Here is a 14,951-nt window from a genome sequence, read left to right as displayed (position 1 = left end):
CCTTCTTGTAATAGTAGATATAATCCAGGAGCTTTAATCCAGTGTTTCCCTGACCAGAAGAAATCTACTAATCTGTTTTGAATGACTCTTATAACATCCTCTGGTGGCTCCAACACATTCAATCTATGCCATAGCATGGATGCGGCCAGGTTGTTTATAACCAAAACTCTACCCCTGTAGGACAGTTCTGGTAATAGTAATTCCATTTAGACAACTTGGCCTACACCTTCTCCAGCATAACCTCCCAATGCTTTTGTCTATAGTTTTCTACACCCAAAACCACTCCCAAAATCTTAAAAACTTCTTTTCCCCATTTTATTCCCCCCAGAAGCAGGGGTGGTCCTCTATTATTTCATGGACCCACAATAAATCCTTCACTCTTTGCCCATTTCACTTTAGCTGAGGACAAATTTTCATATAAATCCAAACCCCTACATAGATATTAGATATCCTCCTTCCCAGAAATAAAAACAGTAACATCATCTGCATAAGCAGACACTGAATAACTAGAACCAATACACTCCCCTGGTAAATGAAAACCATTTAGATCCTTCCTCAATTTACACAAAAGGGGATCAATTGCTAGGCTATATAGCTGACCAGAGAGAGGATATCCTTGTTGTATTCCTCTCTTAACAGGCACTGGACAGCTGAGACCAGCTCCCAATTTAAGCATTACAGTAGCCCCTTTGTATAACAATTGTATCCAAGATACAAATTGATTTCCAAATCTAAAAGCTTTTAAAACATTAAAAAGGTACTCATGTCCTACGTGATCAAAAGCTTATTCTTGATCAACAAATAAAAACAAATTATCCATAATCCATAAATTTACAACATTATTCAAGTACTTTTTTAAGTCTGTAAGATAAACACTTTGAAAAAAAAAAAAAATTATAATCCAGGCACAATAGGGAAATGGGGTGGCAGTTTTTCAACAAACCCAAGTCCCCACTCTTAGGCAGGAGTGATAGCACAGTGTGCTGACAACTGTTTGGTAGTACACCCCTTTTAAAACATTCACAGATTACATCATAATGGTCTTTACCTAAAACATCCCCCCCCCCCCCCACCAAAAAAAGCTGCAGAACAGCTTCTGAAAGTTCAAAAGTAATCCACTTATCTAGTTTTTTCCTATCTTCAGGTTCCAATTTAGGAAGTCCTTGTAACAGCTGGACAGTACTTTCATAATCACAGTCAGTAGCACCAAAGAGCTGTCTATAAAAGTTCACTGCCATCTTTCTCATCTACACTTGATCCAATGTTACTGACCCATTTCCTCGATAAAGGTAGAGCATTTGTTTTTGTTTTGCTACTTTGCGTTCAAGATTAAAAAAAAAAGTAGTTGGAGCGTCTTTTTCTTTGATAGAAGATATTCTTGCTCTAATCAATGCACCCTTCACTCTCTCTTCCAGAAGGGATCTTAACTCCAGTTTTTTCTTTTTTAAACCATCTCCACCAAAAACATTAACATCAATCTTTTTTTTTTCTCCATATCATTAATATCTTTTTCTAATACACCAATGTTTCTCTTAATATTTGCAGTAGAGTTACTAGCAATGTTCTGACAAAAAACCCTTATTTGTATCTTTCCCACTTCCCACCATTGAGTTACATTTTCAAAAGTACACTTATTTAACTTCCAAATCTCCCAATTATTAGAGCCCAGTATTTTTACCCATGAGTACTGCTTAACTGAGGCGTTTCTTATCCTCCTCTCATCTATTAGATTAACCTCTTTTGTGATAGAGCGACATACTGCCAGACTGAAAATGTGGCTCTTCTCCATTCCTATCCAAAATAAAATTTGATGTACAATTCCAGTCTCCACCCATTATCAGAAAAAATTACCTTACATTCTCAATTCCATTCTTTATTTAAAAAAAAAATAAAAAAAATAAAGAAAAGCTCAACACGATCTGAACATTTATTGGGTGCATAAACATTAATACACAGAAACCTATGCTCCTTTATTTTTGCTTCAACTATTAAAACTCTGCCTTTCTCTGATTCCGTAGTAGAGAGGACTTTAACATTCAAATTATTGGAAAAAAGAATAGTTACTCCAGCACTCAAATTTGTCCTATGACTGAAAATGCATTCTCCTTCCCACCACCTGTTCCAGTCAACTTCATTATAATGATCAGTATGTGTTTCTTGTAAGAAAGTAACATTAATATCTTTAAGTTTAATAAATTCAGAAATCATTGCTCTCTTGCTCCTGTCTCTCCCTCCGTTAATATTACCCTGTGTAATGGCACATTCTTTATACCATTTATTTACTTATAGATTTTCTTTTCATGGGGGTTTTCCCCTTCCTTAATCTCGTTAAAACTTTTTTAAACGAAACTGTTATCTTTTACTCCAGTTTTTCTCTTCAACCCTCCACTGCCAATAAAGAAGTGAAGCTTTGAATATTTTAACATCTGGAAAAAAATTCTGCACATCAACTGACTTGCCAAAAGTTTCATCCAAAAATTCATTAATCTCCTCCAACGAATAAATCTGATCAATAACCATTTGTGAAAAATCTGACATATCTGAAATGTCAGACAAACCATCTTCACCCTCATCATCATCACCACCATAACCATTATTTATTTTTCATTCAACACTCCTGTTACCACATTCTCTACACTGTTCAACTCCAAATCTCCCATCCCAGTACACTCTCCAGTCACCTGACCTGTCGCTACACATTCCAGAGCACTATTCAATTATGGAACATGTACTTAATTTAGCCTACCATCAACAATTTGAAACTGTCATTAGCATCATGAATTTGTTCATTCATTAAATTTTCATCACCTTTATTCTCTTTATCTAGATCTGCCAAATCAGCCTCAGCTAGTATCTCCTGTTCTACAACGTTCGTTGTGCCTACATCAGAAGTTTTACTAGGGCCTGCCTCACTCTCTTCTTCAGTGCTGAAAGGACATGCATGTCTTACATGCACTATGCTACCACATTTAAAACACCCCATGCTCGCATATAACATATAGGACTTCCCTTCATATGTGCACCGAAAAGACACATTCAAAGACGGTGACTTTAAAAACATATAAACCTGTCGCCTAAACGACAAAACATGTTTTAAAGCAGCATTCTTACAACCAAGCGACACCATTCTAACAGCACTTGCAAACTTACCAAAATACGAAAGCTACCTTTCCAAATCCTCATCAGGAATAAACGGCGGAACATTCAAAATTGTTACCTTTTGTTGTCGTGGAAACCAAGGTTTGGACAGGAATATAAATTCCACTTACCCAAATGCTGCTTTCGACCAGTTGATTTACTAGCTGTTCATCCTTGAGAAATGCCACCATGGCCTTACTCATCCTGGATGCCGAAACAATAGTCTCATGTCCGACACGCTCTCCCACATCCAGCAACACATCCTCAACGACAATTCCATCATGAGAAACACACCTGATTCCATGGCGAAGTGATGGATGGCGTCTGCTCGCTCCACTGAGAGGCCATCCCTACCCCCCCACCACGAAAATCTTTTTAAATAACAGTGATCATGAAAAAAATCTGACAAAATGACCAAATTATAATAAATTTAGATACAATATTTCCACCTAAAACCATAGATAAAGCCCTTTCAAACTTTGCTCTCAACGTACTTACCCTACCACACACCCGCTTCCCAGCATGCACTGAGAGAGAGAATTTTTTTCATATGTATGCATAGCGGACATTATAACTTAAATATATCCAAATTAATCAATAAATTGGAACCAAATAGAATTGAGAGCTTGTCAATCGGAATTGAATCGGGAGATCTTTATGAATACCCAGCCCTTTTTGGGATGTCACTAGATCAACCCAATAGTGTTTGATCAGTAATAATCAATATTAATGATAACCTTAAATTATATTTAGTCTTTGGAACACATCTTTGGTTTTGTGTTGATGAATGGGTACTTCAGCTTTACTGATGGTGCTGTAGGGGAACTTAAGTCAAAAATAATTGGAAACATTGATAAAGATTATTTGTACATAGACATGTCACTGGCACATTTTTTGATACAATTTTAGGGGAAGCCGTACTTCCTGTGCAGGTTTAAAGCAATCGCCACTGAGAATGAGAGCGAGATTAAGGAGGGGAAAAGATTGTGTTCTTCCTCTTTGTTCCTGTTCTGGATAAAGTCTGGCTGCTGTGTTACTGGCACAATTACATTACGTCCATGCTAATTAAAGTCGGTCGAGGCTAAATTAGCCGAGCTGTGCTTCAGTGGTCTCAGAGCAGACCGTTCCCCTGTGTGTACTGGATAGCACAAATTGAGAGGTTTGTGAAAGACTATCCTAAATTATCCATGCCGCATCAGGTCACAGCATAATGAGTTGTGCGTGACCTAATGGCCTACTTGACATCATCCATTTGGCTGACATCATTAACTTAAGATGCATGTAGGTTTGTCATGCTTAGGGTGACCAGACGTCCCGGTTTCACGAGGTAACAGTTCATTTAAAAAATGTACATTTGCCCCAGATTAAGTGGTAAATCTCATTGATTTGAAATGTGCAATATGTGTTTTTATTTTATTCATAACCACAAATCATTTGCAGTTATTTATTTGTTATTTGCATATGATTATTTTCTAAAATTGGGGAAACTGAATAAAACAGGAGGGAGGGTCCCATGAAGAGGCACAAGATGACAATAAAGGGAAACTAATATGATATGCACCAGTTAAAGTGCAAGACATTTTCTTTCATTTGGATTAAACAAACTTTTGGAACCAGTTTTATGGTTTGAGACTTCAGGTTCAGGTACAGAGGCTGTGCTCTTGTAAACCACATTTAATAGCTCTTAAATTGTAAAATTTTTTTTTTTTTTTTTTTAAATCCCTAAACCAAGTCCAACATTTCTGACTCTTGCTCCTCCTTAGAGCAGTGGTTCTCAAAGTATGGGGAAGTATTGTAAGGGGGCGCAGCCGAACAGAAGACTGCCGCGTTCTCAAATCTCATTCACTTTCACACATTCAAATTTGCTGCGGTGACAAAACACTGAGAACCAATGTGCGCAATTTCTTTTCCTCTGACTTTTTCTCCCTATGTGGTGTCAGGTGCGCTATAAACAAAGACATTCTCACTTGCGTGACAGATTTGAATGGGTGAAGAGAAAGATTTTCAGTGAATTAGAGCTTAAATTTCAGTCTGTTACATTCACTAAAAAAACTAAAGCTACACTAAACTCGGCACAGAACTTTAGACTGTTCTGACTCAGATTGCTATGATTTTTCTAACTGATTGGACTTAGGACACATCCATACTAATCTGTTTTTGCCTGAAAACTTTCCTAACATCATAATTTTCCAAAGCATGCAGTAATGGAGAATGTTTTTGAAATGCTCCATTTTTGGTGGAGATAAACGTAATAAATAAATGGAGATAAATGTACAAAATCAAAGGTGCTATAAGCGATTTTTTTTTTTAAATTTTTTTTTTTTTTTGTATTTATTTTTTTTTTATGGAAAAATATGCAAAAACATTTTCTGCTCCCTTAAAGATATTAATGAAACAAGTGTCCTGAGATATCTCACCGGTCTCTTTGACAGACAGCTGTAGACTTTGTAAACGGGAAACAAAAATGTGTCCTCAGACATTGACGCTATTCACTTGCCAATCATTTTGCTCGTTCTCATAGTGTTGTGTTTGAAGTCTATGAGTTTGTCTATGATTCATAATGTTTGTCAGTTGAGAGCGCTATTGTGCCACTGTTGAATTTGACCGCCACAAGAAAAAACATTTCTGGGTTTTGGTCTCAAAATTATCTTTGAAGGGTGGGTTTTTGCAATGAGGGGGTGTGGCTAATTCAACGGCTCAGTCACGTGAAAGCTTCAGAACACTAAAATCTCTCACAGCACCATTAATGCATTTTCAAGCAAAAACATATTAGTGTGGACAGTTTTCCCATAGCGGATGTTCAAAGTTGCCAAAATTCCCATTGATGGAATGTTCAAATGAACCAAGAGTCAAAAACAAAATGTTTGTGAATTCGAACTCCAACTCTCAACATTTAAATGTTAACAAACACTTAAACTTATTTTCTTTAAGTTGCACTTTCTCTTTGCAATTTTAATAGTATATAGCTAAAGAGTTCATTATCTAGATTCTCTGCTGACAGATTTGCACTCTTATGGACCTCTGACACAACACAGAGGTGACAGACATGGTCATTTGGCATTTAAAGAACACATCACAATAGTGTATCTTTTTCCATTGTGTTAGATGGGCTTTAGTTTCTGACACTCGAAGAGTTTAGTGTGTCATTTGAAAGGGGAGCTCAATCAATAACTAATGAGATGGAGGTGGAGTCTTCCTGCCTCTTGTCTAATGTGACATCGATCAGACAAGCTTTGAGTTTGAAGAATGATGCACAAAAAAAAAAAAAAACCTAACAATAACCAAAGGTTTATCTTTGCATCATTTCACCCTTGGCCTTGGAAAGAACGGAAACAATAACTTTGCACCTGCATGCCATGTTGCGGACAGAGGCATGGACAGTTTGCAACTGTCATTAATGCCTTTTTCTCTGCTGCTGGTGCTTTCAATATGTGAACAAGTAAATGCATTTCTATTGAATATGCAGTCACATTGTGTTTCTTTGCTCTGTTGCCTTTAATTTGTTTTCCATTGACTATTTTCTAACTCTATACAAGCAGCTGAATGATTGCGACTTCGGATCTCCAGACGGAGCCCGTAACCCACTGTACTGATTTGCATGCTCCTGTGCGATTCTGCCGAATACCCCCACATTCGTGACATTCAGGATATTTGTTTTTCACTCTTTGCTGTCTCCATATTAGGTATCCATGGTGACAATCTTTGGCCTCTGCATTAGGCACTCGGAATAAAGATGTATCATCAGTTTATTAGTCTCCTGAGACTGGAATGATAAAGTTCCTCTGTGCTTGCTGCAGGCATGATACAATTGGGATTTATTGCACGTTACTGCAGTTTATGATCTTTGTCCTCTCCTAATTATAGTTGCTTTCTTGGTCTCAGTCATATTCATGCTGTATTTAAATATAATTTACATATGGGTGTTTTCTGTTAAAATATACACATGCAGGCTGTTTAGATGGTGACATTGAAATCTTTATAGCTCATTGACTTTGTAGAGCATCAGTTTAGCTAAATGTAAGTTACTGTAAATGCATAAATTGTCTGGACAAGAGTTCACACAAAAAGGAAAATTCTGTTATTATTTACTCAAGACAAAGTTAAAGGTTTGGAATGAAATGAGGGTGAATAAATGATGACAAAATGATATTTTTTGGGTGAACTGTTCCTTTAAATCTAATTTGCATGCAGGTGTCAAGTATGTCTGTTAAAATATACAGTAAATGTACATCCTGTGTAGATTTATACACACATTAACATCTTTATAGAGTATCAGTTGAACTGAATGTGATCATTGCCCTTCGATGTGTATTTTTTTTCTACTACAATGGCCTGCATATTGATTAAAACAAAGTGACCTTTCTAGGCATGATGTTATTGAAATGTAATTAAAACTGAATGTTCTGTAATGTTCTGCAGGACAGGAAAGAGGGGTCACGCACCACAAGTGAAGGATAGGTAATTATCCTTTGATCTTTACAGAGTGGGGACAAACCTTTCACAATGCAAACCATTATTGGAAAATAGCTTTCCTAAATATTTATTAACTAAACAATTAGAAATACCATGGTCATAGTATAGTTTATTGCATGGGACAGTCAGTAGATTGGTAGTTCCAAGCATCCAAATTATGGAAATATATATACATATACACAGGACTTGCAATGCAGGAAAAGTGTCATTCAGTGCTTCTCTTACATCTTTTGAAGACTTATTTGCAGGGACATTTGCATGCCACATTTGTCACATGTTCAGATACTTTCATAGCCAAAGACGTCCCGTGCATTTTCAGTTTTAAGCTGTCATAATAAAAGCCAAGCTTATCAGAAGTTATTCAATATAAACATGAGTTGCCCATGTATTTAAAGTGTCAAATGTATTATAGAGCATATGTCATGTTCTCTGGCTTTGGGGATAAACATTGTCTAAGCTTTTGGCTCTTAAAACTCAATTCATTAAGAGGTCAAACCAAAAGGAAATACCCACTCTTTATTATAACGATAACCTGCTTGATGATGATTGTTTTCTGACGTCAAATCTACATGTCCACCCATTAAGATTGTTTTCATTTTGCCATTATTTTTTTAAAGCATTTAGAAGGATAGTTCACCCAAAAATGAAAATTCTCTCATTATTTACTCTTCATGCCATCCCAAATGTATATAACTTTCTTTATTCTGCAGAACACAAATAAAGATTTTTAGAAGGACATTTCATCTCTGTACATCCTCACAATGCAAGTGAATGGTGACCAGAACTTAGAAGGTCCAAAAAGGACATAAAGTTAGCATAAAGTAATTTAAAAGACTCCAAAGGTTAAATCCATATCTTCTTTAGTGATATAATAAGTGTGGGTGAGAAACCGATCAATATGTCTTTTTTTTTCTTACCTTAAATCTACACTTTCACTTGCACATTCTGGTGTGGAAGTGACTTTCACTTTCAAATTCAGCCACCGACTGGTCAGGGCTTGTTAAAGGTGGAGATTTATAGTAAGAAAAGACATAAATACTGATTTGTTTCTCACCCACACCTATCATTTCACCCACACCAATCATATCGCTTCTGAAGACAGGGAATTAACCAATGGAGTCATATTGATTACTTTTATGCTGTCCTTTTTGGACCTTCTTTGATCTGGTCACCATTTACTTGCATTGTGTGGACCAACAGAGCTGAGAAATTCTTCTAAAAATCTTTGTTTGTGTTCTGCAGAAGAAAGAAATTCAAACACAAATAAATAGGCTTAATTTTCTTGAAGCATAATACAATTTATTATTTCTTCATTTGATCTTGGGGTGAAACCTGTGATTTTCATAAGATTCACCCCATTATCTTGTCAGTGACAGGGTTGAAGCCTGTCATTATTGCTATACAAGGAAGCCCATGTGAGGGGTTTAACGTTTCAGATTTGAGTGCTGCAGCTATTAAAACACTTGAGTGATGGCTGTTTACATGCATGGACATGTGACCCGCACTCATCCCCATATCAGATGAGTGGCTCTGTCACAGCATAAAACCCTCAATGAAAGAGCAATGAACTTTTGTAACTCTGGAGTTCATCAACAGATTGGCAAGGTTCCAAAACCTAGTGAACTGCCTAGTGAAGTCAGCATTTTAAGGCATTATAGTGCTTTAGACAAATGCTATTCAAAAAAATAAGGCAGCATGATTGCAATTCCTTTTTAAGATACCTTCTTTTGACCTAATTCTAAGGCAGCATCGCATATATCCTTCACATATACCTTCTTATTCTTGTGATGTTATACAGGAACAGTTTTGTCGAATCTGTCCCACTTGCTCTTTTGTTAGTCGATAATCACCATAATCATAGCAACAATCATGCAGGATAAGTGGACTGCCATAGAAAACCCAGCACAGTTGTTGTTTGTATTCTTTTTCTGTTGCCTTTTTCTCTCTCTGTCTGTCTCTTTGTCTGTCTGTCTGTCTGTCTGTCTCTTTTTAAGTGTCTGAGACCTTCAAGCCATTCTTTTACAGCCATAATCATTCCCTCCAAAGCCATTTGTATGGCAGTGTGTGTTGCCATGGCAACGCCTTTCATCAATCACCATGTTAGTGCTGAAAGTGAATAGAGCATTATTCATATTTACACACCCAGTGTAAACCCAATCCACCCAAGCCTACTGTATCTTTTTATGCATTTCCATTTATTGAAATATTTTTATAATGTATGAGACAAATGGGCTAAATCAACTGCTCATTACCTCCTCCTGACTGTGTCAACAAATACACACTAATGTAATATCTCATTAAAAAGATTAGAAATGAAAATAAATAAATAAAAACCATGAGATGATGGGTTATTTTTCCACTTAACCATTGTACTCCGTTTCGGTTGCATTCTCTAAGTGTTTGGGGTCAGGTTTGACTCCCACCCCTAAGCATAAACTTTCTCACAGTGGAAAAGGGCAACTATCTCAAACTCAGCCTTTGATCTGTCTGTGTGTGTGTGTGTGTGTGTGTGCGCACGCACGTGTGTGTCTGTGTGTGCGTGTTGATGTGCATGCATGTGTGTGAGCTTGCTTGGTTTGTGCCAAGTGTTATTGCCTCACCCTTTCATTTCTGTGCGTGTGTGTGTTTTCTCCATTGTGGATGTGTTATGGTCTCACTCCTTCATTTCTGTGTCTGTTCTGTATTGTGGCTGATTTTATTTGACAAATTCTATAAAAAATGCTCTCTTTTGTAGTCTCACCTTTTCATTCATGTGTGTAACTGTGTGGGTGGGTTTGTGTCTGTGTGAGCACGTGCATTCTGCACTGTGGATGTGTTATAGTATCACCCCTTCTTTTCTGTTTGTGTGTGTGTTCTGCATTGTGGATGATTTGTTGATTTTATTTGACAATTGTTTTTTAAAGAATCCTCAGTTTTATCATCTCATCCATTCATTACCAATGTGGGGTCAGATTTGACACCGAACAGAATGAGTGTGAGTATTTTTGTCACACCACCACACGAACAAATGAACAATGTTTTTGTACGTATTGTATTTTAGCATTTGTGGACTTGCCCCTTTCACTTCCATTGTAAGTATCTTATTTTAACCACTTTTTTTTATATAAATGAGGGACAAATTGAATTTTTATTATTTTTTTTTATTTTTTTTATTTGTGGAAATCAACATTATGCACAAATGCATTTGATTGAGCTTGAGCTGGTATTGAACCCGAAACATTATTTTAAAGGTACAGTGAATTGTGGGTGCTTATGATATGTTGTGAAAGTGGAGCAGCTGTTTAGTAAAGACTTGTCAGAGCCCAGAAATAATCTGTCAGATACAGCACCCAAGGAACATACTAATCTCATAGGCAATTTCCATTTTCTTCTATGAAATGAACTAAAGGAAAAATGTACCATTTTGTTCCTGTGCTAATGGAGCAGTGATTAAGCTGTTTTACATTGTAGAGTGTAATATAATAGACTGGTAACCCTTAAGAAGTGATCATTACAATTCAGTCTATTCATGCCCCGAATGCTCTATAGGCAGCAGATGATGTGCTCTTCCCCCTAATGAATGAAAATCTGCCATGCCTGGCTGCAACAGAACCAAAACAATCCCACAATCCTCTCCTCCATTCCCTTCTAATTTACACAAACCAGATTTGTCTGACACAGGGGTTCTGCTATATTCAGAAATCCAATGATAAGACGGGGCCACGTTTGCTGATTTGTCCTCCGCAGAAAACCCTTCTCAGGCTCTCCGAGTCTGCCTATCAATCCTTTTGTACTTCACAAACAATCATGCAATATTTATCAGTGCGCTGCTTCTTGCAGCTGCAGTGGAATGAGAGGATTAGAGCGCATTTAAACCAGGATGCCAAGCACAAGACGAGCGCTGGATGCAGGCGTGCAGGTTAATTTTATTAGCACGCCAAACTGGGACAAGGAGCGGGGAACATTACAGCCACCCCATACGCATCACGAGAGGGGCGCAGCTGTAGAATAGAATTTAAGCAGCAGGCTTCGCAATTGGATCTTCTACTTTTTTTTTTTTTTTTCTGTTTTCTCCCCAGTTTGGAATGCCCAATGCGCTCTAAGTCCTCGTGGTTGCGTAGTGTCTTGCCTCAATCTGGGTGGTGGAGGACGAATCTCAGTTGCCTCCACGTCTGAGAATGGCAATCTGTGCATTTTATCATGTGGCTTGTTGTGCGCATTACCGTGGAGACGTAGCACGTGTGGAGGCTCACGCTGTTCTCCGCGGCATCCATGCACAACTCACCCCACCGAGAGCGAAAACCACATTATAGGAGGTTAACCCAACGTGACTCTACCCACCCTAGCAACCGGGCCAATTGGTTGCTTAGGAAGCCTGACTGGAGTCACTCAGCACGCCCTGGATTCGAACTTGTGACTCCAGGTGTGGTAGTCAGCATCTTTACTTGCTGAGCTACCCAGGCCCCCAATAAGGATGTCTTCTTAAAGCGAACATGCGCTGGTGGACGGCAGGTAATTCTTGGCCCCTGGTGGGAAGTATAATGATGCCGGGTAGGATGTGATTGTAGCTGCTCTTTCTCCTACTCTGAGAGCTGCATTTCTGCGTCTGGATTGAAGAGGTGGAGGGAGCAGCCGGGAAGCCATCCATCTGCCTGCGTTGTTCCTTCTGCAGCTTGCGGATTTCATCCCAGGGGTGATACTTATGATGCACACAGGTGCCCGTTGCTTTCAAGTGGCAGTCGGGAAGTTGTGTGCGTGTGTGTATTCACAGAGGTTTAAAAACCTACCTCCTGCACAAGATTAAAGATGTGAAGAGGAGACCGCAGTGCCTACATCACAGATTGATTGAAAGGGTGAGAATAGAGTATGCAAACAATTTGAGAAGAGAGGGAGAGAATAAGGTAGTTGGTATTTTTCAGATTCCTTTCAGAACGAGCGAGTAAGAGAGAGAAAGAGAGAGAGAGACATTTGTGTGACGTGTGTGTGTGTGACAGCGTTCCCTCAGTGCGTAGCGGAGAGACAGGTCTGCACGCTGACACTCACTCTAGCGGGCTGATGCACTCTAGAAGTGAGCGCAGGACCCTCTGGGAGACGAGTACAGCTCGAGCTGCCAGAGATGATTTGAAGACCTGGAGCTCTGTGCTACACATGCTGAACTGCATACCTGCATAACCCTCTGCGTCTTAGAGCACTCTACAAACACGTGCATACATGCAAACCATGGATTCTCTGACCAATGATATGGATGGATTGGAGAACACCTTGAAGTACTCGAGGTGCGAGCAGACGGAGAAGATGTGGATGAGGCTCAAAGGAATGTAAGTGATTTCATTCTGGTTTCATACTCTTTCATCAGCACAGGGGTTGACTGGTGGCGAGAGAGGGATCCGTTTAGACGTGATATGGTTGTGTTCCCTGTATGAGTGGGAGAATCTTGACTCATGGGGCAGCATGTGTGTGAATGTAATACTAATGAGACTGTCAGCTGTAATCAAGGAATGTGCGTACTAACAATTCGAAACAGTCTTGCAGTGCTTTGGTTTGGCTGTGTTTGGATTTTGTAATTTTATATTGATTTGTAGTCTAGAAAAACAAACAATTTACCTTAACAGATTCTCTCTTTTTTTTTTTTACTGCAGTTGTAGTTACGTACCACTTCAGTCATTTTAGAATGGACTGCAAAATTACAATTTAATAATTATCTTTACAATGTAATCATTGTATATCATTAAATATAATCATTTATTCAATAAACATATGACTAGTGTTGATATTTGGCCTACGCACAATTATTATAATGTGCACCTTTCTAGAGAAGGATAGGCTCTCCCAGCTGAGTCTGGTTCCTCCCAATGATTTTCTCACCCAAACATCTTATGGATTTTTTTTTGTCTTGCCATTGTTGCCTTTGGCTTGCACACTGGAGCAATGAGGCACTATATTTTGCAAAGCTGTTTTGAAACTAAATGTATTCTGAAGTGTGCTATATATATATATATATATATATATATATATATATATATATATATATATATATATATATATAAAAAACTAAAAAAAAACTGACTTGACTGGACTAGTGCATCAACAGTAGTTCATGTCATATATAATGCAACATTGATTTAGCATAAAACAAATACTAGCTACTTACTGTTCAGCCAGAACACTGCAATGTTTCATAATGAAGGATTAAGTAAAGATATAAACAGTTACAAGAAAACAGGCTTCAAAACTCTCAGTCTCTTTATTCAGTATAACCGATGCTTAATAATAGTCTTGCTGCAGTGAATTAAAAAAAGTGATGTTCTCTTTTGCATAAAATTGCCTTCAGTTCTGTTCTGGTAGCTGCTAAAACATAAATATCCTATAGCCTGATTCTGATATTAAAGCTGAAGTGTGTCATTTCTGCGCTACTAGCATCACCAGAAAGAATCGCAATAATATAGTCTGTTTTCAAACAGGTTTACTGAACACTTCCATTATCTAACATTGATTGGACAGATAGTCCCACCCCAAAATCACACCATTGGTTGAGCCAATGTTACCAAGTTAGGCCTGTCAGGATTCTCAATCAAACAGATCAATGATTGTGCCACAATGTTTACACTTAAAGAAACTCAGCATACAAATGGCTTACTTATAGTTACATACTTAGATGGGATATGAGAATGTATTTTAACATGGAAAAAAAATCACATACTTCACCTTTAAAGTCATTGACACTGGAGCAGAGACCGCCTGATCAGGTGATGTGACCCACAGCAGAAGCAAATTTGTTGTTGTCGGAGTCACTGAGTGGCTGATCCCAGGATTTAAACCAGCCCACCTCCAGCACTCCCCCGCAAATCTCATTCAAGCCTTTTTGATGAGCTCAGTCTATCTCTACAGATCGATCACACTTGTTCATTCATGCCGTGCGGGATGGACAGCATTGAGTTTCTGTTTGTATTAATGCTGTCCTTAATGTGTGAAATGTCGTTTAAAAGTGTGCCTGCAGTTGAATTGGAACAAACACAATCAAATGCTAAATGAATTATGTAGACTGTTAAAAATATAATCAATATAATCAAATGCATTAGCTAATGATTTGAGCTCTTTTGCAACATTGTCCCAATGCATCGGTGCTCTGTGAGAGCTCTAGATGTTCAAACTGACTTTCTAAAATGCATCAAAAATAACAGCAGTTCCATCGGATGACTAATTCACTGCAGCGGCAAAGTAAGAATTCCAGTGTTCTTGAGATTCTGGATTTGCTCTCAATTGAGAGAGAGAGCCGGCTGCTCACTTCAGTCCTGTACTTTACTCAGGAGAAGTACTTTCTCCAATGCAATGTGCTCATTACAGTGGTATCACATAGCAGA

The 14,951-nt window shown here is 38.1% G+C and overlaps 1 protein-coding gene across 1 annotated transcript in view; it reads left to right on the top strand.

The window, feature by feature from the left end:
* The first annotated feature begins 12,370 nt into the window (after positions 1-12,370).
* LOC127447914 (dual specificity calcium/calmodulin-dependent 3',5'-cyclic nucleotide phosphodiesterase 1A-like) overlaps positions 12,371-14,951 on the top strand; it is a 100,751-nt gene continuing 98,170 nt past the window's right edge. Inside the window, exon 1 of the mRNA XM_051710111.1 lies at positions 12,371-12,908. Coding sequence (XP_051566071.1) covers positions 12,802-12,908 — 107 coding nt within the window. The 5' untranslated portion in view covers positions 12,371-12,801. The remainder of the gene's footprint in view (positions 12,909-14,951) is intronic.

This window comes from Myxocyprinus asiaticus, chromosome 11 (genome assembly GCF_019703515.2).
Source record: "Myxocyprinus asiaticus isolate MX2 ecotype Aquarium Trade chromosome 11, UBuf_Myxa_2, whole genome shotgun sequence".
In the NCBI taxonomy this organism is placed as follows: Eukaryota; Metazoa; Chordata; class Actinopteri; order Cypriniformes; family Catostomidae; genus Myxocyprinus; species Myxocyprinus asiaticus.
Note: the sequence above shows the minus strand (reverse complement) of the source record. Positions and strands in the feature narration are given on the sequence as shown.